Source organism: Notamacropus eugenii, chromosome 2 (assembly GCF_028372415.1).
Source record: "Notamacropus eugenii isolate mMacEug1 chromosome 2, mMacEug1.pri_v2, whole genome shotgun sequence".
Taxonomy (NCBI): Eukaryota; Metazoa; Chordata; class Mammalia; order Diprotodontia; family Macropodidae; genus Notamacropus; species Notamacropus eugenii.
Genome location: NC_092873.1, coordinates 372,119,503 through 372,146,356, shown reverse-complemented (window position 1 = coordinate 372,146,356; position 26,854 = coordinate 372,119,503). Strand labels below are relative to the sequence as shown.

Here is a 26,854-nt window from a genome sequence, read left to right as displayed (position 1 = left end):
TGAATGCACCTGAACGAATTTCACCTAGTCAATCAACCCTATTCAGGTTGTACAGCAAATCCAGATCTGTGGGGCACACATTTTCCTGGGTATAGACTTAAGAGAGGCAGCATGATTTAGTGGAAAGAGCATTGAATTTGGAGTTAAAAGACCTACATTGGAATCTTGACTTTGCTACTATTTATGTGACCTTGAGCAAGAAAATTCATCCATCTGGACTGTAACATCCTCTTCTGTTAAATGAATTGGACTAGATTAACTCAAAATGCTTTCTTAGCTCTAAATTCTATGAATGAAAGGTAGTGAACACAGATCTCAGGTGGATCCTTCTTGACAACTGTTCACCTTGCCTCTTCTCTCATGATAAAGGTTCTTCTCTTCTCTCCTTGGCCATCATGATGGCTCTTCTTTTCCATGGTGGGAAATGAACCAGCTCAAGAGATTTGACAATCTGGATTCTAGTCCTGGCTGTCATTAACTAGATGTCTCCCCTGGATTTCCTCTCTCTGGGTTTCAGTTTCCTCACACATGAAATGAAAAGGTTGGGTTAGATGACCTCTAAGAATGTATACAACCACGAGGAGGTTGGCAAAGCTGAAAAGTTAACAAGGAGTTAAATGTCTTAGCCTTTAATTTCTTGGTTCATCAGTTTAGGTTAAATCATTAACATTATTTTCATAGTGAGTCCATCTAGATAAGACTCAAATTAATGATCAGTGGTAGGTTTTAATTTCTAAAACCTTGCGAGTTTTAGACTCCCACAACCTTTAACACAGTCACAACTGAGACAATAGAGTACAAGGTATGGTGGACGATATCACTCTTGCTGACCTCATAACTTGATTATTACTGCCCAGATCCTTCAATGTTTTCTGTGCCTAAGACCTCAAGCTTGTAGTGTAGCCCAGTACACATTACTTACCCTGGAATCCAAACAATATCAGAGAGTACAAACACTCATACAGGTCATAAGTGTCTGAGGCCAAATTTGAAATGAGATCCTTTTGACTCCAGACCCGCCACTGTGCCAACAAACCTAGGAGACCGATATCCTTGTTAGAGCTATTGGCAAGTAACTTTGACTTTTCAGCTGTCTAATTTGACTAGAATGTTGACTGCATTAAAAAGAGTAGTGAGAAATAAGGCTGGAAAGATTGGTTGGGAACCAGACTTGTGGAGAACCTTGAATGAGGGCTGGGAGGTCACCTTAATGCATGCATGGCTTTATTTTTTTTACATGGCAGCAGGAAAGACACAATATCCTCTTTACCCCTTGTCAAAAAACAAACAACAAAATAACCCATGAGTATCATAATATTCTAAAAACAAAAAAAATTCACCTTTGAATTTCAAAGGAATTTTCTTAAAAAACAGAACTTTTAAAGGTTCAGCCTTGCTTTTAAACCAAATAGACACCAAACCCAAAGGCACTTTTTTGTAAGTAATTTGTATGAGGACAAGTGCTTCCCTAGAGTAGGAGAAAAGGCATTTTTCTCTGATGATCCAGAGCTCTGCCTGGATAGATGCTTTTAGGCCATAGTTTTTTAATAGAACAGAAAGTCTATCCAATATTTGAAAGTTCAAGATATCTATTTCACTCAGCAGAATTAAATGTGAGAGACCAAAATAGTCATGAGTTGTTTCTGATGTGCATTTATAAAAGTGAGAAAGAGGATGAACACTTCTTCTCCTCCCCACCTCCAAAAAAACCCCTCAAAAACCCAACTCTCAGATTTACGAGGTAGTGGGGTTTGGCGGATAATGTTAGGGATACCTGGGTTCAAATCCCACCTCAGACACTTACTTGTTGTGTAACTCTTGGCAAGTCACTTCAGCTTTCTTAGCCTTAGATTTCTCATCTGCAAAAGGAAGAGATTGACCTTTGATGTCCTCTAAAGTCCCTTCCAACTCTAGCAGAGTGGAAGACGCAATACTTTTAGAATCAGAAGACATGGGTTTGAAGCTAGTGCAGATACTTGCTGTCTGGTTAACCCTAGGTAAGTACCTTAACCTCTCTGAGCTTTTGCTTTTTCATCTGTAAAATGGGGTTAATATTTTTACTTTCTGCCCGACAATGTGGTTGTAAGGAAAATGCTTTGTAAAGTAGAGTGCTCTAAAAATGTGAGCTTCTCTAATTATTCATTAAATATCTTCTTCCCTCAAAAGGGAAAAAAAAATGAAAAAAAAGGAAAAAAAGACAAAAAAAAAATAGGTTCTATTGAACTGGATGAGCTGTCTGTGAGACACTAGCCATTTAAGAACTTGGCTTGCTTTCAGGAATTCACCCACCATTTCTCAGCTGCTTGCTGGGGCCACCCACCAGGATGAGCTTAGGAGATGTGTCCAGTGAATTGAAGGTTAGGGAGAATAATTTACAGGAGAGCATAGTTCAAGCTACCCAGTGTCCTAAGTTCCACTTACTTTTTGTTCCCTGGAATTCATTCCCCCAAGAAATTGACTAGATAGTATGTAATAATTTTAACCAACATTTCTAGTATTTTTAAGATTTTAAACATGTTTTACATCCATAACCTCATCAGAAACTCACTACATCTCTGTTTTCTCATCTGCAAAAGAGTAGGGGAAAGGCCAGAAGAAAACAAGAATTTTTTAAGTACCTACTATGAACCAGGTACTATGCTAAATGCTTTATAAATATTATCTCATTTGGTCTTCACAATAATTCTGGGAGGAAGGTGCTATTATTATCCCCATTTTATAGTTGGAAAAAATGAGACAGGCTGAGGTTAAGTGACTTGTTTAGGGTCAGACAACTAGTAAATGTCAGAGGCTGGCTTCAAACTTAGGTTTTCCTGACTTGAGGACCAGTATTCTATCCATTTTGCCATCAATCACTATCTACCTCCCAAGGTGGCCATGAGAAAATCTTAAAATGTGAGCTATACAATAACAAATCCCCTAGTCACATAGCTAGTAAGTTTGGAAGTAAGATTCAAACCTGGGTCTTTCTTGAATTCATATCCATCTTTCCTTCCACTAAAATAAAACAAAACAAAAACCATGTCTCAGTGAACTCAAAAATGTTCAATGACTGAATCTTAAAAAAAAAAAAAAGTAATTGATCACTGGTATTGTGATCAGTTGCTTATGAGGAATGTAGGTCCATCAGTTTAGTTGGAAGGGATATTAGGGGCTATATAGTCTAACTTGCTCATTTGCTAAATGAGTAAATTGAGGCCAGCATAGATTTAAGTGACTTAGGATCAAGGCTATCTAATTCAAGCTCCCCATTTGATGAATAAGGAAAGTAAGGCTCAGATAATTTTAAGTGGCTTGCCCTAAGCCACACAGGTAGAGTCATGACATATCCTATATCGTCTGTCCTTTCCTTACTCAAACTGTTAAACCAGGTAAAGACAAGTTGTTGCTTCTCAGCTGAGCCATATTTTCCACAATTCTACATGCAGTTAACGCTCACAATGATGGAAGAGAAGAAGGACATAGATAATTCAATATACCAGATTATCCCCCAAGATCAGTATTTTTGTCTCTAGGGAACAGTCGATGATTTTTAAGTGGTAGTTTTCTTTCCTAATCAATTAATTAAGGTTAGTGGGTTAATTTGCATTCTTTGGACTTGCTAAGCAGTTAAGGTGGACAAACTGGGAAAGAGTTGGGTGAAGCTACCCCAGAATTAACAAGGTAAGCTAAAGGGCTGGTGGAGTGTGGAGAATGAAGGATGGGGGGTAGGGGCTGGGGTGGTTAGAATCACTCTTGGCAAAGATGGCTTATCTTCCCAAAGCTCACTGTAGGCTGCAAGTCCACTCTGGAGGAGAGATGGGAGGCAGAAGTGCTTATTTGAGATTGGTTGGTATTGCCCAAGCACACATCTGTCATCATGGTTTTTGTCTGAAACAGACAAGCCAGAATGGACTGATAACAGGCATGTCTTCAAGGGACAAATGTCAGAACCCTGACCAGAAATAATTTAGAAGACACATAATCCCTGAAGCAGATGACCAATTTACAATAGGATATGGAAGAGTTGACTGAAGCTTGGTCCACAATAGGAGAGACAGGGCAGGGAGGACAGAAGGAACTCATTTCATGCCCAAAATGAGGGTAAGGCTTAGCAGACATTATCAGGAATTTTCTAAACAAAGACCAGTTCCCTAAATTAACATTGGTTTTTATAGACACTCAGAGCTGGAAGGAGTCATCCAGTTCAGCCCTTCCAACCTGACTGTGAAGACCTTCACTGATGAAGAAGACCTTCTCATTAACTTCTGAGGAAGCCCCCTTGGAACCCTGTAACTGTTAGGAAGTTTTTTCCTACCATCAGGCCTATATCTTTTTCAATTTTCACTCAGTGTTCCCAGTTTTATGTTCTGGAACCAAGTGGCACCAATCTAATCCCACTTTCACCTGATGGCCCTCCAAATACTTTGAAGATAGCTCTCACATTTTCCCTTGACATTTTTCTAAATAAATCCCCTCAGTTCCTTCGGGCACTCCTCATAGACTATGACCTTGAGGCCCTTCACTCTCCTGGTAGCCTTCTTTTGGATGATTTTTAGCTTGTCAATGTCCTTTTTAAAATATGGTGTCAGAGACTAAACACAAAACACATCAGATGTGGCCTGACAGAATACATCAGCATTCTTCTCCTAGACATTATCTCTCTTCATCCTCAATTCATCCTAAAATCATTTTTTTCAGGGGGTGGGTGGGGTGGATTTGCCATATCACTGTTTCCCACACAACAATGTACCATAGCAAGATACTAGCATGAGCCTTTTCATGCTATTTAGACTCTAATGTATCATTTCCAGGGATGTGCTTGAATGACCAGATTGGATCCAGGAGAGGATATTTAAAAAATGACAAAACAGCAAAAGATGACTAAGAATCTTTCCCTACTCTTATTCTGAGCTGAGTTTGGGCTAATTACACATAGAGACCTTTTCACAACTTCAGATTTTTTTTATAGGCAGAATTCCTGAAATTCACCTTTCCAACTGGACCAGTGTTACCTGGTCTAAATTAGCTGGGCACTAGCTCTGGAATCAGAGAACCTGGGTTTTAAAGCCTGCCTCTTGCCCTCTAAGCTTCAGTTTCCTCATCAACTGGGGAAGGGAGATTGGATTAGATGACCTGAGATCCTACCTAGCTCATAATCTATAATTTTGAAGTCTCTTAAAAATTGTTACATTGTGGACTAGTGAATTATTCAACCTCTTTACCTTGGACAGCGCCCTCTGCAGCCTCAGAGACTGTTGTTCAGGTTTGTCCAATTCTTAGAGACCCCATTTGGGGTTTTCTTAACAAAAATCCTGGAGTGGTTTCCCATTTCCTTTTCCAGTTCATTTTACAGATGAGGAAACTGAGGCCAATGGGGTTAATTGACTTGCCCAGAATCACACAGCTAGTAAGTGTCTGAGGTCACATTTGAATTCAGGTCTTCCTGACTCCAGGCCCAGAGCTCTATCCACTGCACCACCTAGCTGCCCTCAAAAACGTGGGCCTAGGAAAATAGTCCAAGGAGAGCTGGGTCAGTCTCCTGAAATTCATAGGTTTTAAGAAGTAAGGCCCTTTGAGGCTAAAGATTTTGTATATCAACAAAAATTTGCCACAGCCCAGTGCCAGTCTATGGGCCACTGGGTAAAAAAATACTCATTTAAACCTAGTCACCTGCTTTAGTTCAGCAGAAAGCCTTGGTTTAATGCTTTACAGAGTGAAAGACAGTTTCTTCTAAAGACTTAAATACATTAGACTCTGCAACTGTAGCGCCTAGTATCTTCAGCAAGGCATCCAAGTGATGCTGACACATCAGAGAGAAATAAGGATGTAAATGCTTACAGCTGACTTTTTTTTAATGTCATGGATCCTTCTAGCAGTCTGGTAAAAACTGTGACATTCTCAGAATGGCTTTTTTTAAAATTTGTAATTGAGATTAAGATTTAATTTCCCAAGTTCATTGACTCCCTGAAGTTAACATGCAAAGGGATCTGTTACTCACCTCCCCCATTAAGAACCTCTGCTCTAAAACAATCCCTGACTTCTCTCCTAAACCCTAAACAGTAGATCTTACTAAAAGCAAGACACTGGAAGAAACCCAGAGCATAGAGAATACACTGAGCATCAGTAGCCTTCTAAGGGTTAAATTATTCCTCGTCCTCACACTGCAGACCCATCAGTCTGTATTTCAACAAGACTTGGCCTTGATGTGAACTGCTGGTTCTAGAGATAGCATCAATCGGAAGGCACTGGCCAGCAAAGGACTGGCATGAGAGAGCATGTGGGGCTGCTGATGGCTTCAGGCATTGAGGGAAGCAGCCAGCTAATCAAGGTTCCATCCCCTCCTGAGCACATTCACGTGGACCCCTCTGGTTCTAGGCCCTTCCCTTCCTGGGCACAACATACAAATATCACATTCTCCCTGGAAGAATTCTTTCCATCTTGTTAACGTGGTTCTCAAAGAGATGGAACTCAACGGGGAAGAGGATGATTTAAGGGCTAGTCAGCTAAAAAATAAAATCTCATGCATTTCTGGTACAATCTCTGTGCCCAGTGCTCTGGGTTTCCTCCAATGTCTTGGTTTTACTAAGATCTCCTATTAGGGTTTAATGGAGGTCAGGAATTGTTTTAAAGCTATTCTTAACCTGGGCGGGGGGGAATGGCACGGTGCCACAAACCCCTTTGTATACTGAGTCCATGAACTTGGGAAATGGCCAACCATCAGGAGACAGCAACCTACAGCATATGTAGCCCATATAACTTTGACCTCAGTCTATGTTCTCAATATCATTTATACCCTATAAACCAGATGCCCAGGGAGTTTAAGCCCCTTGTTAATAGCATTAGGTTTACCTGCCTCTGCTCCCCTGGGTCCTTCTACCACACTCTACACAGATAGCTCCAGCTTTAATCCACTGACCACTGTTCCCATGGAATGAACTACCTCCTTTAATATTGTATTAAAGATGTATTTTCAGGATACCTATTGTTAATGTTAGATAGGAAGCATGTCTGACTAGAGGAAGGGATACTTGCAGGGGATCTAAGCTCTATGCTACCTCTCCAGGTCCTCCCTGCTAGTCATTTATCAGATGCATGACCTTGCTTAAGTCAATTCTATGATCCTCAGTTGCATCTAAAATGGTGGTGATACCGAGGCTGATCTCTCCCTGCCTCCACCCACCCCTCATCCCTGCAAGGCAGAAAACTTGATCCCTTGAGAGTTGCCTCCTAAATCTAGACTGGTTTGCCTCACATGTCAAGATGAATTAAGCTAGGGCTTTTATTAAAAGGATGGGAAGATTAAAGTCAGAATAGACAAAGCCAACACACTCAATATCTGAAAACTTTATTTTCTCAAATGAGCACCAACACAGATTGGAAATGAGAGAAAACTGCACTTTCTTCTAATACTGAATCACTATGTACAAATACAGGAAAAAAAGGTGAAGACAAATTATTGAAAACAATTGCCTTTGTTGTTGAAGCAAAGTGACCTGAAAAAATATGCCCCAAAAAACCACCCCCAAAAACCCAACAAATACGGTTTTGTAAACATAAGCATCAATAGACAGACTGGTATTGAAAAGATAGTCTCTGCAAAATGGAAAAAAGGGAATTTGCTCCCACTTTCTTACCAAAATTTTATACAAAAACATAAGGGGCATTAAGAATTTGGTAATGTTGGGAACAGCTTACATCTTACTCTTTGTATTTTTATCTTAACAAATTATTTTATACATTTTAATTTGAAAATTAAATGTCTCTTCGTCCCTCCCCACCCCTCCATCCCATAGTGGTTTTTCATTTTTGGACTGACTTAAAAAACATATAAGTTGATTGTTTTCCAGGATTTGATTTCCCAGGCCTTTTCCTGACCCCTGAGGGATTGACCTCACAAATTTGTTTGCCTACGGGCATGTGCACATTTCAGATCTGTTCAACCAATACTAGTTCCTGTTTATGATGAGACTTCTTTTAAAACACTTGGGAGCCGCAGAATACACGATTAATACACTCACATTAGCAAAGAGAAAACATACAAGAGGTTTGACTCTTGGACTTCTACAAGGACAATAGTATTCATTTGTAGCTCATCCAAGTTGTGCCACAGAGGAGAAGGGGAGGGTGCACCAGAGACCCGGCACTGCAAACAGACCTGCCTGTACATGGCATGGTAAAATGCATTCTCTATGGCTTGTGCTGTTGGTCCACTTAAGAGACAGAGTGCAAACAAAATTAAATAAAAAACCCACAACAACACAAAGGTGGGGGAGGGAGAAAAGAAAAGCCTTGCTGCAGGAGGCGTGTAAACTTTTACATAATGTCCCCAGTAAAAAGAAAAGCAGGAGCCATTGGAAAATGTTCTTTTAAAAATGCACAATTAAAAACAATAGACCTGAAGGCCTTCCAATGAGAGGAAGTCTTTGAAGCCACAACTAACATCACTTCACCTCAATTTTTTTTTCTAGCCAATACTGGTGCAAGAAAAACATTTCAATTCAACCTAATGATTCACTACATGTCACTTCTACCAGGAAAAGGCAAAAGCAAAGCTTTCTTGCCTTCCCTAGACTAAATGACAGACTTAAAAAAAGTATATGTTTCCCTTCAAACATACTTCAAAAAATGCAGAGGAAACAGTAAAATTTTAAAACAAAAACAAAAAGTGCTCTCAGGGGCTCTGAGAAAACAGCACCAAATATATTATTTAAAAAAATTAAATATTATTTACAAAAGTATATTTCACAAGAGAATGTTTTTTTCTTCTATATATATTACCCTTTAAAAATTTGTTGAAAGGGGGATACTTCCTTTGTGCATGCTGATCCTACCAGCACAGACTGACCTTGCCATGTCTAAATATGGATGTAGTACCCTGATGGACACCTGTGTTCATCAAGCTGGGTTGCGGCTACTTTGCTCCAACCAACTCAAGCCAAGGGCATCCAATCCAGCTTCCATGCTGGTGCCAGGGGCAGCCCACAGAGCCTACAGGCCCCATCACACAGGGTCTCAGCTCAATTCTAAGATGGAGCCTAGTGAGCTGAAATTGGAGATTCTGCTAACGATTTTTCAGTTCCAAATGAAGGCAGTTGCTGGTTGAGGTAAAGAACTCCCCCCCTTCCCTTCCTTCCTCTCTCCTCCCACCCTCTGAGCCATGCCCACACCAGTTCCCAGTTGGCTGAACCTGCCAGTGGCCTAGGGGTGAGGTCTTTGGTTATGCTCTGAAGAGATAATTTTAAGAGAAAAAAATCAAATAGAAAAAGAATTGAGTCCACAAGTTTGACAAGGTTTGAGCTCTCGTTTGTGGTCTCCAATACTGCTAGACATGAAACAAGCTGTGGATGGAACTGAAGTTGTAAGAAGCACTTATGGTTTAGTCAACATGTATGGAAACCTAATGAAGGGGGTTGATCATTCTGAGCCATTCCTTCAGATTGCTGGTGCCGTGCACCTTTGGGACACTGCAGAAGGGTTACTCGGGGCACCAGAAGGAGTTTGAATAGTGTCTATACCATTCGCCGAGCGAGCTGTGGAAGATTTCCCAGGGCAAAAAGGGGATGGGGCCAGGGTTTGATCTCTGCAAACTCATCGTGTATCCTGCCATGTCAAATTTGCCAGATTTCCATTTCATTTTTAGTTCCAAAAACCAGGTGAAATTTTCCTTAAGGAGAAGGCCAAATCTATAAAGGAACGGCCCATGGCCCATAATTTAATGGGGAGAGAATGGGAATCCAGCTATTTCAGGGCTGGGAAGCTAGCCTGGGAATGTGAAAACTGAAGCTATTTTCTGATGCAATCTAAAGAATTAGAGGAAGTGGAAAGAATATTCCTCTAGGAGACTCTCATAAAGTAATCTATGCCTCAGTTTCCCTTCTTATTCATCTTCTAGACTGTTTTGAGAATTGACTGGCCAAATGGTTTTGGGGTGTTTTTTCCCTTCTAATTGTTTTTTTTTTTAACAGAACCAAAAACTAGATTTTATCAGGAAAAAGTCCTTTTTTGTCTTGTAGCAGCTATTTAATAGGAAGAAAAGTCCTGTTTTAAGGGTGCTTCCAGGCCTAGATCAGCCTTGAGCTAGAACCTCCTGGACTCAGAATTTATCTTGCTACCTGACAGCAACTCAGAGATTCCACCCCCTTCATAGCCCTCCCACAACCACCTTCTCTTTCCATCACAGACTGCATCCCAGAGGGCTCCCTGGGTCTGCTGCCTTCAGAGCCCACTCCATCGCACAGGTTCCCCTGTGCTCCTGAATTAAGCACTTGTGACAAGTGACACTTGAATTTCTTTCAGGTTCAATATCCTTGGGAAATGAGATGCTGAGAAAGATACAAGATCAGCAGAAAAAATAAAGAGTATTTTAGGCCTGAGAAATGAAATGAACTCAGTTTGAGTGGGACTCACATAATGCACCAGGTACTGGCTGGATTGCTGTAGAATAGACATCACAGTGTGGATGATTAAATGAGAGACAAAGCTTTTTACTCCTGAGCCTGGCTGGCTTGAGTTTCCCCCTCCAACTCCCCCTAAGCATGTCCCCTCTTCATTCCTACCCTCCAAAAAAGAAAAGGTAAGATTAGAATTTGTTACTCCTAGTTTGATATCAAATTGAATCAGTCCCCACCACTGGGCCACTTTGGTTAATTACTACGCTTCTTCCCCGTTCAAATTCAGGGAAATAAAACTGGGGCTTGAAATATCCACCTGCAGAAAACATTAATGATAATCTCCAAAGCTTTTACCTTCCATAGCTTAAAAGATAGGCTGGAATCAAAGCCCAGTCAAACTCTAGATGTGAATCATCCCTGCTCCTGAAAAGCAGGCTCCCCACCCATCCATCCCCTGGGGAAGTGGGGAGGTCTTGACACTAGATGTTTTTTCCTCCATCCCCCCAAATCCTCCCTTTCCAACTCCCATCTATTGTGCTCAGCTAAAGGTCATGAGTCAGGTAATGGGTCAGGCAGTTTTTTAAACTATGTTGGTTTTCCTATGGTTTCCTTGCTGATATTGGAACTGTCAACTTGCTGTCCCTGTAACTATGGGACTTATAGGTCACAGGTCAAGGTCGCTGGCCTCTTCACTTGCCAGGGAGCACAGGATCTTGAATACTAGGTGAAGGGCAAATCTCTACTTGCCATGACAGGGAGAACCAGGAGTAGGGGTGGGTATAGGTAGATACAGTTAGGGAACAAATCACTGAGACCCTATCACAAGCTCCCCACAGTCACCGACTGTTGCTAATACAGGATTTCCTCCAAATCAGCCCAGGGCTATCAGACTCCTGCCCCTGCAACTGCATGAACCACAGGAGTTAAGCCTTCCTCTCATGCTGACCTGGCACATTGTTGGGTGTCAGGAACAGAAGCTTCAAAGAGAATTCAGTTATGAGGTATTTTTAAAATCTTCTTTTTGTCCTTTTGGACAAGTTGATAGTTTCAAGCTTCCTAGGGTTCCCAGTATTTTTCAAGGAGCAGAAGTTCCTACCTCCACCCTCCCATGCCCACCCCTGGCCTGGGGATACTCAGGGTTTCTTTCCCATCTCACGCCCCCATGCCCTTGCTATTCTGATGCAAGGCAGCTAAGGCTGCCTGCTCTGGGGGGTCCCTGGGACTCTCCTTAAAGTAGAATGCTGCCAAGCTCTCGGTGCATCCGTTGTTTTTAGCCAACACTAGAACAGAGAGAGAAGCCAGGGTCAACTCACAAACAGATACAAAGCAAAGAAACAGAGAGACAGCAATTTAGAGGCCAGTCACCAATAAAGATGGAGATAGGGTGGGAGGATGCTCCTGATGCCAAAGCCTCTAAAGGGATGGAACCAAGTGTTCAGTCACTTTCTCCCCTCTTGGATATAATGTTCAGTTGGATGGCATTCATTCAGACACTGGGTAAGGGGTACTCCCTCCTTTCAATCCCATCCATTGTCCTTGATCATGTGTGCCAGTTCAATGATGTATTTGCCTTCTTTATACTTCTGGCTGCTCTCAAAGGCGTGTTCCTGGTCAACAGAAAAAGAGAAGGGGGAGAGATCATGTCCATGGAAGTCACATATTGGTTTGGGAACATATGTAGCAGGAGGAAAAGAAATAGCATAGTGTGGTGGCAGAAGGCTCAGAGAACCCAGGTTCAAATCCAAGCTCTTTCACTTACTTTTACTCAATTTTGGGCAAGTCACTTTGAATCTCTGTGGATTTCAGCTTCCTCATCTATAAGAAGCAAGGGCATTACCAAGTAGGTACCCATTGATTGGGGAATGGAAATTATGATTCATGAATGAAATGGAATCTTACTGTGCATTAAGAAATAACGAATATGGAGTCTACATAGAAGGATGGGAAGATCTGTATGAACCGATACAACACCAGGAAAATGCACACAATGTATACAATGGTATAAATGGAAAGTGATACTTTTTTTTTTTTAAATTAAGCACTGTGTAGTTACAATGATCAAGCTCAGCCCTGGAGAAAAGCTCTAAGAACGCACCACTCCACGGTCCCTGCTTTGCAGAAGTAGGGGACTACCGGTATGGAATGTTGCGGGTACTTATTGTGGGATTTCAGTGGTCTGCTGGTTGGCTTTGCTGAAATGTTTCCCCTCCCTCCTTTTATATTCTTTGCTATAAGAGATGAGTTTTTGGGTGGAGGAGGGAGACAGGAAGAATACATTAGGAAATAAAAACTGGTGTAAAAACAAAAAACCAAGATGAGGTAGGAGAGGGACAGGGATTAAGATTTCATTGCTACGTAGAACATCCAGGTGAGGAAACTCCCTCTAACAGTATAGGCGACAAATTCTCTGGAAGTTAGAGTCTTCTGGGTTGCTTAATGAGAGACCAACTTCCCTGGGGTCCTAAAGCTAGTGTGTTTTAGAAGTAAGTAGCACTTGAACTCATATCTGCCTGCTTATATATCTGTATGCCACATTGTTAAAAATGAGAAGGCTGGAATAACTGACTACTAAAGTTCCCTTTAGTTCCCATAGACCTAATCTGTGATCTTAGGAACTACAATACAAGACAGAAATTAGAATTTGGAGGTTCTCTTCTCAGCTTAACCAAAGGGACTAAGTTAACTTCAATAATTAGCATTTTATCTTGTAAAGGCAGCTAGATGGTACAGGCCCAGAGAGCTGGGCCTGGAGTCAGGGAGACCTGAATTCAAATTCAGCCTTAGACACTTACTAGTTGTGTGACCCTGGGCAAGTCACTTCACCCTGTTTACTTCAGTTTCCTTACCCGTAAAATGAGCTGGAGAAGGAAATGGCAAACCACTCCAGTATCTTTGCCAAGAAAACCCCAAATAAGGTCAACAAAGTCAGACATGACTGAAACAACTCAACAAATCCTTCATTAACTCATCACAAAAAGTAGACTATACCTAAACTTTACTATCCTTATACTCATTATTACAGGGAAAGGGAAGGGAATAAACATTTATACAGCACCTACTATGTGCCAAGCACCATGCTTAGCAGTTTTACAAATTATCTCATTTGGCCTCACGAAAACCCTAGGAGGCAGGTGCTATTATGACCTCCATCTTACAGATGAGGAAAACAAGGCAAGCCGAGGTTAGATAATTTGTACAGAATCACAATGCTACTAAGCATCTGAGGCAAGAAAGGATCTGAACCCAGGTCTTCCTGATTCCAGCACTCTATCCACTATTCAACAATTGCTATCAAAAGAATGTCTTTAACTTATATGAACTGATGCTCAGTGAAATGAGAAGAACCAGGAAAACATTGTACACAGTCCCAGTAACACTGTGCTATGATCAACTGTGATAGGTTTAGCTCTTCTCAGTAATATATTTAGGAAAGACAGTTCCAAGATTCGTGATGGAAAATTCTACACAGCCACAGTGTGCAGGGCCTGTCTGTGACAGACAGCCCTTTACAGCAATGCAATGACCTAAAACATTTCCAAAGGACTCTATGCAAAATGCCATCCATGTCCAGAGAAAGAACCACGGAGTCTGAACACACAGCGCACTCAGTAGACTATTTTCTTTTCTGTGTGTTGTTTTGTTTTTCTTTCTCATGGTTCTTCCCATTGGTTCTAATTCTTCTATACAACATGACTAAGTGAAAATATGTTTAATAGGAATGTATGTGTAGAGCCCATATCAGGTTGCACACTGTCTTGGTGGGGAGAAAGGGGAAGGAGGGAGAGAAAATTCAAATCTTGTGGAAGTGAATGCTGAAAACTAAAAATAAATAAATAAACTTATAAAAATAAAAAAAGTAATTAGGGAAAATTAACAAATATATTAGTATAGTAAAAATATGATGATTACATTCAGCCCATTTTGGTATTGCAAATATATGCCAAAGAGGTCATTGATAGAAAGTCTACATATAAATATAAAGATTTACAAATATTTACAGGATATTTATATATACATTTATAATTAAAATATATAAATGTAAATTTATATAAAATATTTTTAAAAGGGAAAAAGAGTGTCTTTAATATGCTATGTTAACTTGAGGGAACCTCTAGTTTTTCAAACTGCACAGGATTCTTCCCTAACAAGGCTGTCCATGTCATCCTCACCATCTCCGAAGCATGCTAGGGTTGAAATCCTTTTGAAATGTGCTGTGACACTGACCTGAGAAGCAAAGCATTGTGGGGCCAAGAAATTTTCCTTTTAACTTCACTTATATTACTTATATCCTGTTACTTTGCTTTTCTTCCACAGAAATCATGGACTATAGCAAACCATGCAGTGGGAGAACACTTTTGCCAAGCAACATCAGTTATCAGGTCTCCCAAAGGAAAACCCCATACTTCTGGTGGGTTACTCTCTGAAATTCTAGCCAATAAGTCTCATTTAAAAAGCCCTATAGTGGGGTAGGGGGCAGGGAGAGGGGAAAAGTGACAAGGGTAGAGACGAAAATTTTAGTATCATGGATATAAGAACAACTGAGGCAGCCTGACATAATGAATAGGATACTATCTTCAGATTCCAGAAGACCTGGATTCAAGACCTCTCTCTGACATACTGGCTAAGCAAACCTGGGGCAAGTCACTTAACTAACTTCTCGGTGCCCTTAAATGTCTCTCTAAGACTGTAAGAGCAGGTACCAATCTACAAGAGGAAGAAGTTGTCTCTACCAATGAAATCACAAATTTCTTCCCTCCTTCCTTCTTTTCTTCCTTGCTTCCTCTTTCTTTCTTTCTCTTGGCTAATTGAATGAATAAAAGAACAGTCCCAAAGTTACTAAGTATGGCTAAAAACCTGCATAAAAAACAGACTTCAGAAAAACCTGAAAAGACTTACATGAACTGTTGCTGAGTGAAGTGAGCAGAACCAGGAGAACACTGTACACAGTAACAGCAGCACTGTGCAGTGATCAAATTTGACGGACTTTAGCTCTTCTCAGCAATGCAGTGATCTAAGACAATTATGAAGTCTGAATGCAGATTAAAGCATACTATTTTCTCTTTTTTTCTCATGTTTTTCCCCTTTTGTTCTGATTCTTCTTTCACAACATAACTAATGTGGAAATATATTTAATATGATTGTACATGTATAGCCTATATCAGATTGCTTGCCATCCTGGGGGTAGGGGAGAGGAGGAAAGGAAAAAAAATTTGCAACTCATACAAGTGAATATTGAGAACTAGAAATAAATATAGTTAAACCCTGTACTCATAAGTTACATCCATGGAGTCACCCACGGACTTACATCCAAAATCAACAAGGAAGAGTCCTATTCTTGTTGGCACTGCTAGTTGCTGGTTGGAACTATCCTTATTCTAAGACACTATAGAGTGCCTCTCTCCCCCAAAACCTTTTGCTCATTGATGTGTCTCCCCCCCCCATGTAAGCTCCTTGAGGTTAGGTTAGTGTTTAATTGATATTTGTGTGTGTGTGTGTGTGTGTGTGTGTGTGTGTGTGTCTTTTTCCAGGTCCTGGCACTGGTGACTGGTACACAAATGTTTTGTGTGAAATTTCCTTTCTCCTGCAGATGGGTGAGACTACAGTTTAGGTGTTTCTAGGTTTCACAAGAGTTAAAAATCTCACCTTACTGTGTGACCTTGAGTAAGTCCCTTCCAGTTTTCAATCTATGATTTGCGTTGCATCGTCGGTCTACTGCTTTGAGGGCTAAATCATCCCACAAACAAGATATAGACACAGAGGCAGACAGCTTAAGAACTATCAACTCCATGCTTGTTTTCCCTTTCTCCCATAGCTCTGGATTTAGGTATTTGTATATTTGTGTAGGTGTGGGAAAGATTTTAGAATGGAGAAAGATGAAAACACATAGAATAGTAGGAGATTCAAAGCAAGACAGCTTTGAACTAATGGCCAGGTTTGGGGAATTCAGAAATAACTAAAATTCTGGATTTGCTATATTCTTTCAAAAATAATATAAGTGCCACTTAAGAGTTTCATTGTTTTATGTACAGTACTCATATTTGATGATGTTTGTCAGAATATCAGAATAATAACTGTCAGAAGAATAATAATTTTTAAAAAATAGAATAGGATATTTATAGCAGCTTTTTTTGTGGTGGCAAAGAATTGGAAATCGAGGGGATGCCCATCAATTGGGGAATGGCTAAACAAGTTGTGGTATATGAATGTAAAGGAAAACTATTATGCTATAAGAAATGAAGAACAAGCGAACTTCAGAAAAACCTGAAGACTTACATGAACTGATGCTGAGTGAAATAAGCAGAATCAGGAGAACAATGCACACAGTAACAACCACATTGTGTACTGACAATGCAAGGATCTAAGAAAACTCCAAATAGACTCATGATGAAAAATGCTATCCACATCGAGAAAAAGAATTTTAGTGTCTGAATGCTGACAGAAGCATACTATTTACTCTCCTTTTCTTTTGTTGTTTTATTTCATTTCTTCTTTCTTGTGGTTCCTCCTATTAGTTCTGATTCTTCTTAAATCATGACTAATATGAAAATTTTAATATGAATGCATAAGTAGAGTCTACATCAGATTGCACGCTGTCTTGGGGGGGGAGGAGAGTAAGGGGGAGAAAATTTGAAACTCAATTCTATGGAAGTGAATGTTGGAAACTAAAAACAAATAAATTAATTTTTAAAAAAAATGATGAGCAGACTGATTTAAGAAAAATCTGGACTTACATGAACTGATCCTGAGTGAAATGAGCAGAACCAGGAGAACATTGCACACGGTAACAGCAACATTGTGCTATAATCAACTGTGATAGACTTAGCTCTTCTCAGTAATATAATTATGAAAGACAGTTCCAAGACTCGTGATGGAAAATGCTATCCATATTCCAAGAAAGAACTATGGAATCTGAATGCAGATGGAAGCATATTATTTTCACTTTTTTTGGTGTATTTTATTTTCTTTCTCGCGGTTTTTCCCTTTAGCTCTGATTCTTCTTTACAACATGACTAACGTGGGAATATGTTTACTATGATTGTACATGCATAGCCTAGATCAGATTTCCTGCTGTTTTGGGGAGGTGGGAAGGGAGGGAGTGAAATAAATTTGGAATTCAAAATCTTACAAAAATGAATGTTGAAAATTATCTTTACATGTAATTGGAAAAAATAAAATACTACTAAGAAAAATAAAATTTAAAAAAACAGGACAAGATGGAGGACAAGTTGCATTCCACCTTAAGTGTTTGTAGGGGATTTGAGAGCTGGGATGGTGGGTAAAAACACTTATGAAGAATTATCACCTGCTCCTTCTGAAACTGACAATACAAAACGAAAGAGAAAAACCAACACTACAGTTACCTGGACCCCTCTAGAAAATCTCAAAATTGAACCAGCATGGTGAGAAAATGAGTCAATTCAGGGCGTCACAGAAATGGGAAGGATGGAGAAATTGTGGACAAAGGAAATCACTAAATAACCCCCAAAAAGCTTAGTCTTGCTTTTAATTCTATACTCCTCTCCCACAGAACCCTTTCTGAGAACCATAAGTCAAAATGAACTGACTTTGGGTAGCCAACTGATGAATAAAAGGGGGTAGAGGAAAGACGTAGTAGAAAAATCTACAAGATGATTAGGTTAGGCCAGATGACTTGTGAGTTCTCCCCTTCTAGCTCTAGAAGGATGTGGCTCTGTAAAAATGGGCCTGAACTTGGACATTCAATCCTTGAGGAGGTTGGACTGGAATACTAGGGAAGACGACAAGCCATCAGTCTGACCAGGGTGACAATGCTTGCTCTCAGACTAGGCTCAAAATTATATGGGGCCCAAACAAATGGAAACAAAATTCTGATACTCCAAATATTAAGGTTAATATGGGGGGAAAACTGAATCTGGTTTCCTGCTCCCCACTTCTCTTGCAGTTTCTTGCTTCTAGGCCTACCATTACTTTTCCTCCTTAGAAAGATAATGTCATATAATGGAAAATGCACTGGGTCAGAGAAGTTGGGTTCAAATCTCAGCTCTGGCTTTCACTACCTGCATAACTTTAGGAAAATCCTTAGGGCCTGCCCTACCATCCTGGGGCAGCGAGGTGGCCCAGTGGCTAGAAAGCTGGAGTCAGGAAGATCCGAGTTAAAATCTGGCCTCAAACATTTAATAGCTGCGTGACCTTGGGCAAGTCACTTAACCCTGTTTGCCTCAGTTTCCCAGTCTGTAAAATGAGCTGGAGAAGGAAATGGCAAACCACTCCAGGATCTTTGCCAAGAAAACCCAATGGGGTCACAAAGAGTCAGACATGGAACAAAAACAACCTGGGCCTCAGTTTCCTCATCTGGGTAATGGGGTGGGAGGAATTTGGACTAGCTAGCCTCTCAGATGCCTTCCAACTCTAGTTATATGATCTAATCAAAACTAGATTATATGGGCTGGCAGGGACAGAAGAAGAGTGCAACTGATATACGAGCTGTCCTTTAGGAGCAGCCTGAGGCATTTCCTAAAAGATAAACTGTCCTTTGGGAAGACAGGGAGGTTGCTCTTTTTATACTAACATTCAAATCCTCCAGTGGGTCAGAGGGCTGACTGAGAGGATATATGCTGTGTGTGTGTATAGCCAGTCTGTGTGTATGCGCGTGCACACGCAGTATGAAAAGGAAAAAATTCAACCAATGGATAGTGTTACCATGGCAACTGCATCTGGGGTTGGATTACCACCACAAAGCAAGCCAGAAAAATCCTCATGATACCAGGCAACTAGAGTTCCAGGGATAGTAGGTCACTGTTGCTAGTTCATCCTACCCCAGGAAAATAACCATTTACACCACAGGGCATCCAAAGTTGGCTCCATAGGAAGGTAGGGAGAAGGCAGGGTCTGATTTCAAGATTTAGTCTTCTGATCTCAGTGTTAAGTGAGACTACAACAAAGGGCAAATAGAGAAGAGGAGTTATTGGTCCTACTATATCTTATTTGACTAAGAACAAGCTAGAAAGTATACAGAGAAGGGGAATAAGGATGGGGAAGGATCTTGAGTCCATGTCCTGTGAGGGTCTATTAAGGGAAGTGAGCACATTTAGCCTAGAAAAGACTGGGGCTGGGGGGAAGAGAACATGGAACATGAGAACTGCCTTCAAGTATCTGAAGGACCATCATACAGAAGAGAGGTTGGACTTGATCTGTTTGACCCTAGAGGGTAGAACTGGAAGCAATGGATGGAAGTTACAAAGTCAAATTTAGACTTGCTGTCAGGAAAAACCTCCTAACAATTAGGGTGACCTCAAAGTGCAATGGAGGACCAGCTCTTCCTCCTTGGAAGCTTGATGGGATAGGCGTTTTGTTTTTGTATTTTTTTAAGTCACTCTAGAAATCCCATTTGCTGACAGGAGTCAGACTAGACAACCACAGATGTCCCTCCTTGCAACCCTCAAATGCTGAGATTCTGCTACCCCTTCAGGAAGACTATAGTAGGAAATCACTGGCCTTGCAATTCAAAGACCTGTAAGGCCCAAAAGAGTCAAGAGAGAATTGGGTCTGAATGTTGCTTCTGACTGACATTAACTAGCCATATGACCATGGGAAAGTCATATGACCTCACTGAACTTCAATTACCTTATCTGTAGAACAGGGACACCACCTAGCCCACAGACCTCTTTGTGAGGAGAAAATGGGGTTCAAATGCACGGTCTGAAAACCTTAAAAGCACCATATAATTATCAGTCCTTTTTCTAAAGCATTCTGCGGTTCTAATATGCGGTCTGCACACAGTTATCCTTAGTGTTTATTTCAGAAGCCACGCCCCCACCCCCATTGGGCAAACACCATCGTACTTACATATTTCCAGCCCAGAGTGGTTTTGCAGTTTTCACAGTAGATGTCTGCAACTGCATGTAGCCCCGTTAGCAACACTCGCTCTTCTGCAGGTCCACAGCCCACATTAACTCTGTGCCAAAGAGGTGGGGGGGGGGGGGAGGAGAGAAAAGGGGGATGAGTGCCAGGGACATCTGCATCCTTAGTCCCTTGAGCTGAGCTACCTGCAAAAATGAATACAGCAAGAACTCCCTAAAAGCAGCTGCTCCTGGGGAAGTGGTGGGGGTAGGGAGAGAGAAGAATGACTCAGGATCCAAGAGAGGAAAAAGGAAAGTCCTGGGACAAAGTGATTTCAGACTGTTCCATTCTGCTCCAGTGTGCCTGCTGGGGAGAATGGTCTTTCTGGCTAAAGCCTGGCTTGCTGTTCATGTCCTCTTCTTTTGCTAGTCAATTCTCTTTCAAACTCAGATTCAAACTCAACAGAATTTATGAATGTAATGGGTATCAGGCAAGGACACTTTGTAGACCAGAGAGGCTCTTAGAGGGTCCATTTAGTCTAGACCCCTCATTTTCAAGATTAAGAAACTGAGGCCCAAAAGGATAAGGTGACTGGCTCAAGGTCACATTGGCAGCAGGTGACAGGTAGGATTTGAACCCTGGTTTACTGAGTTCCACAATTTATTTTAAGATCTTTGAAAAACCTTCTTAAGCATCAAATTCACTTTTTTTTATAAACTACAAAAAAAATTAAAGCATTACTTTAAGTAATGATAAAAACCATTCAATTTACAGTTGTCATTATTTAATTCTCTTTTAAAATGATCTCCTCCAGGGAGACTGAATCCAACAGTAGGTGATCATAAACATACGCAGGGTCAGTGAACACCTCCCAAATGAGTCCAGATGTAGTAGGTCTTATCCCAACACTTCTCAGTTACTCAGAACTTTCTTCTCCAGGGAAATTGTGGCACATTGGGGAACTTGGGGAGGGTGAGGGGCTGGAGGTGGGGTTAGAGCTGCTCTATCAACCTGGCCTGCTGAGTCTAATTGTCCTGCTGAGTGGGTTGGACTTGGCTCAGCCCTGATTGGGTTCCTCCTTTTCTGCCTGCTCCAATGGGCCTCAGCATAATACATATGCATATAAATATTATTTTTTATTTTAAAGCATAATTCTGAGAAGGGAGCTCCAAAAGCTCCAGTTCTGGAGAACTCTATGGTCCCTTCCCACTTTGACATTCTAGACTTCTATAAATCCTGAGATCTGTGTTTGGTTTTAAAACTTTTAACCTGAGGAGACTGAGGAAATACCCCTGGGGGAGAGATGTGTGGGTAGGGGAGAGGCAAAGATCTCAGAAAACATTACACCAGCCTGCAGTTCTAAGGGTGTGTGTGTGTATGTGAGAGAGAGAGAGAGAGAGAGAGAGAGAGAGAGAGAGAGAGAGAGAGAACAAATGTAGAGATGACATTTTAATTTGGAAGCTATTTCACTAGTCTCTGTAGTCCCTCCCACCACCCTCTCCAAAAATAGAAAAACAAATATCCCTGAGGTGACCATCAGAAGCAAACCAGGGAACATAATCCTCCATGGACTGTATTTTTTAATTTATGTCCTAGGCAGTGTCTCATCAGAACAGGAGGCAGCTCCTACTGTTTAATTATCCTCCAGGGTTGCTTTTTCCATCTTCCAAAGATGCAAAGAACAATTTAATACCACTTCCAAAAGAGACACTCACACTGAATTAAAGAGGTAAGCTCGTCCTTGACTTCCTTGGAACGACTGAAATGCAAGAAAACAAATCAATAGTTAGATACAAATGGCATGTGTCCACCTATTTGGACAACCTGGACCTAGCTAGGTAACAACCACCCAAATGACCCCAGCAAGCTGAGGTTCTGCGTGCAGGATAATGCAAAGCACAGAGCCAGAGGCAGTCTGGAGAGAGGAGCTGGGCCAGCCAGCCAGCATTGTTGGCTGCTTCCAAGTTCCTGTTTGATGAGATGGTAGATAAAAGAAAAATAGTCATTACTACAGTCTTTGCCTGTGTGTATATGGCTAAGGCTACCTGGTACAGTCTATATCAGCTCTTCTCTTAAGCCTTTGTTTTTGTTTTTGTTTTGGGGAGAGAAGAAGCCAGTAGGATGGTCTGTGCTGGCGGATCTATCACTTCCTATAGCCACAGAGGGCGTGACAACCAGCTAGGGCAGTTTCACTTCCCGGTTCTCAAAACATCACCAGAAGAGAACCTGTTTGATGCCTAGGGCTGAAGAAGGGTCAAGGTTTCAGAACAGAGAACAAACCACCCAAACCACCTTGTCATACTTGCTTCCCACTCACCCCCCAGCCCATGCTGTATGTGCACACATGTGGAGCCACAAGCCCTTTCCTGACCTCTCCAAGGCCCGGAACAGCTCATTAAACAGTGGTCTTGTTTCCAGTCCTACACAGGAGTACCTTTCTTCGAGCCTGAGGCTGTAGGGAATGGGAAAAGCAGGCACTAGAATCTATGGGGTGATCTGGTATCTCCCTCTGTGAACACAGGCCCCATTCGTGTCTCCCTGGCTCCGGTTACATTGGGATGTCTTGCTGACATGAGACTGCTAATGTTCTGCATTGCTGCCTGCATTTTTAATGGTTTCTGACAACCATCCCCTGAATTAAACATCCTGTGCTACTAGGGGGTGTTGGTGGGGGTGAGACTGGTGGAGAGGAGAAAGAGAATGCCCCTGGGCTTCGAGTCCTAGCTACCAATCAAGCAAGCAAGCAGCATTTAATTGTTTTCCAGGTGCCAGGAATGGTGTAAGGGTGCTGGGGAAACAAAAGACAAAAAGAAATTTGAGGTCCCTGTCCTCAAAGTGCTTATAATCAGTCAGTCAGGGAGAATTTACAGAATGTATATAGGTATATGTAATCACAAAACATATACAAAATAAAATCATAAAGATAAGACTACCTTAGGGAAGAAAGCAGTAGAAGATGGGGAAAGAATCAGGAAAAAAGCTTGAACTGAGCTCTGAAGGAAACTTAGGTGAAGGAATTAAGCAAGAGCAATGGGGAGAATCACTTGCCATAACTGATCCCCACCCTCAAATGCCAAGCCTAGAAGATCCAGGACCTGCCAACATCCCTTTGGAAGACAGCATCAAAATCTTGACTAGAGAGGAAAGGAGCACCTAGGTGGCAAGTGGTGAGGTTGAAGTCAAAAAGACTGATTTCAAATCTGGTCTCAGATACTTACTAGCTGTGCAACTGTGTGCAAGTCACTTAACCCTGTTGGCCTCAGTTTTCTCATCTAAAATAAGCTGGAGAAGGAAATGGCAAACCACTCAAGCAACTTTGCCAAGAAAACCCCAAATGGGATTATGAAGAGTAGGGCCATGACTTAACTGATCACCAACAGAGAGAGGAAGAAAATAAGTCCTCAAGCTCTGCCACTTATTACTGACCATGCAGCCTTGGGTAAGAATCATTATACCTGAGCTTGTTGCTTCAACTGCCCCAAGGGGGTTATTTAAAAAAACAAAACAAAACCAAACCCCAGCATGGCCCATACTACAGGGGCTGTTGGAAGGATCTTTGTAAGCTGTTACTTTGTAAATTAAGCCCCCCTTGGATACAGGATACTGTTATCATGAATCTTCAGCAGCCCAAACCACAGCTCTTCTGCAAAGAATCATCCCAGTACTTCTAAGATAGGACACCCATGATAGAATTCAATAGAATACTCCTTGAGAGAACATTGTTGTCTTTGCATCATTTCTTCCCCTCTCCACCCCAGTGCCAGACACATAGCAGATGTGTAATATTTCTTTTTGAATTGAATTCTACATAAATGTGAAACTGTAACTTGCCTATGTCTGTGTGTGTACATGCATACACAAAGGCAAACACCCACGTGTGCTCTTTAAAATGAAGGAACCTTCCTCCTAGTGTCGTCCTCTTGCCCTTTCACTTAACTTGGTCAGTGTGTGAGAGCATCTGTAACCCAGCCAAATCGGCCTTTAAAATCCATCTCCTATCTCTATACCTTTGAAATGACCATTTCCCATGCCTGGAATGTATTCTCCTTACCTCCACATGATGCCCCTCTCAAACATCACCTTCTGCCTTTCCTGATCTAGTGCCCTCCCTCCAAACTACCTTGTATGTAACTACTTTGAAATGTTTGCATTTATTCACTTCCTGCTTATACTAAGTATGTATCCTTACTGTCTATATGCTTCTTGAGCTGAGGTTTATTCATTCTTTGTATCCCCAGTGGCTAGCAAGAGTGCTAGGGAGACAGTGAAAGTTGAATAAATACTTGTTGAATGCTCATACTGGGAGGTGGGGTTTCCAATGAATTAATAACTTCAAGGACAAAGGATTTGTGGACTAGGAACCTAAATAGTTATGTGACCTTAGTTAAGGTTTTGAGCTCATCCCCTTTAAAACAGAGGGGTTAGTCTATAAGGTCTCTTCTAATACTTTTAGTTCCATGGTCCCAGAGTCCTCTTGTCCAAGAAACACCTACTCTTAGACTTCTACATCCATGGCTCACCACAGCATGTGAAAACTGATCCTAGAGGGCAAAGAGGGAAAGGCAGCCTAAAAGCAATTGGGGAGCCTAATATAGCTTTAACCAACCCTCCTGGGGTAGGAAGACATTGAGGGAGGCGTGTGTATGGAAAAATTGCTACAGGGCTGAGAAAGAGAAAGCTTTTTTTTTTAAACTATTGCAGCTGGTAGAGACCAGGAAATAAAGCCAAGATGACAACTCCTTGTTTTCCAACACTTTGTGCCATTTCTGAGCCCCATTTTGTAACATGATACTTATAATATGAACTGCCACTGTTTCTGTAAGGGCATATACATTCATTCTGGTCTACCAGTGTGTATACACCACTACCACTCAATGTTTGGCACACTGTAGGCACTCAATACATATTTGTTGAAATTAACTGAATCAGAGCATGGACAGGTTAATTGGTAGCGGAATAAAGAAGGAAAATCCAAAGTGGCCAGGGTACAGGTCAGGTTACAAGAATTACATGTGAACACCTGGTGTCTAGTTCTCCCAGGGTCTGGCTGGTAGGGCCAGATGTCAAGCACATGTTGGCTCAGGGCCTGGCAGTCTTAGCCAGCATGCAGGCCAAACTCCCTAGGTGGCTTTTTTTGAGATCCCAAGGTCCAGGGATGTGGGTCAGAACAGGGTTGACTCAGGCTTACTGGGGAAAAGAAGAAACATTCTAGAAACTTTCTGGTATTCTGATCTGCTCCAGGGTGTGCTGAGGGCCTCTGGAGTATAGAGGTGATTAGGAGTCAGCTGGGACCTAGAATGAATCAGCTTGAGTATATTATGAAATAAAACTCCTTAGTCTTTTTTGATTCTTAGAAGGCTTCTGAGCCTTAGGAGGAAGAGGGAAGAGAATGGAGAATTCCCAAGAAAGGCCCCTTATATTCTGCAAGTCTAAGCTAAACCATTCTATGATGATATAATATGGAAGCACTCCTCAGATACCCACAGGAGATGAATTATAGCGACCAGGGCAGTGCTTGTATGAATCTCTAATACTCCCGCCTGACATCAGAAGACAGATCATATTTTTGCAGGGCAAGGCCTTTCTCACTCTTTGGCTTTCACCCTGGGGGTCTAGCACTAAGTCAACATTTATGAAGGAAAAAGCAGCCCCAGAGAAGAATGGGGATCTTACAAACAACACTGTCAGGAAGAACCCAGGGTGGGTTCCCTTTCAGACAGGTCACTGTGGGGGCTCCCCACAAAGCCTTCTCTTTGGGCCAGCCTCAAACTGACAGTTAGAAGCCAGCAGAGGAAGTTAAGGAAGCAATTAGAGTTAAGCAAACAGAATTCCAGACCAGGAGAGAGCTCCTCCAACAAGACTAGACTGTAGGCCCATTTGTTTGGTGTCAATATTGCCAGGCCCCAGGGTGGCTCTTTTCCAGGTCTTGAAACACCAACTGAGGTTGGCTTTCAAGCCTTCAGGAAAAGGGATTTTTATAACTCAAAATGTTATACCTTCGAAAATAGTAGCTCCTGGCCAAACCCTTTCAGCCCTCTAAAAAGAATAGAAAGGAGAAATGGCTTTCCTATTTGGTAGCCAAGCTACTTATTACTTATTTCTGGCCACTTGGAAAGCCTGGATTGGTAGCACCTCTCATTACCAGCAGCCGCACCATTTTTTTAAAAGTCCATGCTCAGGTTGGGAAGGAGCCTTGGAGCAAGTACATACATATTCCCTTCCATATCTTGGCTGCTCTTCCCAAGTTCCCACTCTTTACCTCAGTTCTGTTCTTAGAGGGCCTGCTTATTCCAAAAGAGTCTCTATTTTCCACTCCCCATGCCAGAGAATCCTGGATAGTTTTTATCCTAGTTGTGAGGACCATCATTTCCTAAAACACAAATTTGGGCATCTGGCCTACTGTGTGCTAAGGACTAAAGTGAACACAGTCCCTGCCCTCAAGGAGTCTTCATTCTCTCAAGGGAGACATATACATATATAGTTACATATAAAATAAATACACAATAATTTAAATTTTAGGGCAGGCTAGGTGGCATAACAGATAGAGCACTGGACCTGGAGCCAGGAGGACCCGAGTTCAAATTTGACTTCAGACACTTGGTCAACACTTACTGTGTGACCCTGGGCAAGTCACTTAACCCTGTTAGCTTCAGTTTCTCCAT

At 41.5% G+C, this 26,854-nt stretch overlaps 1 protein-coding gene across 2 annotated transcripts in view; it reads right to left on the bottom strand.

Annotated features, from left to right (window-relative positions):
* Positions 1–8,739: 8,739 nt before the first annotated feature.
* Positions 8,740–26,854, bottom strand: part of YPEL2 (yippee like 2) — a 70,305-nt gene continuing 52,190 nt past the window's right edge. The window contains exons 3-5 of one of the 2 annotated variants that reach the window (XM_072646872.1): positions 21,908–21,951; positions 20,199–20,307; positions 8,740–11,980 (exon numbers count right to left, since the gene is read on the bottom strand). In XM_072646872.1, coding sequence (XP_072502973.1) covers positions 11,891–11,980; positions 20,199–20,307; positions 21,908–21,951 — 243 coding nt within the window. In that variant the 3' untranslated portion in view covers positions 8,740–11,890. The remainder of the gene's footprint in view (positions 11,981–20,198; positions 20,308–21,907; positions 21,952–26,854) is intronic. The other variant, XM_072646873.1, reaches the window with a different exon arrangement.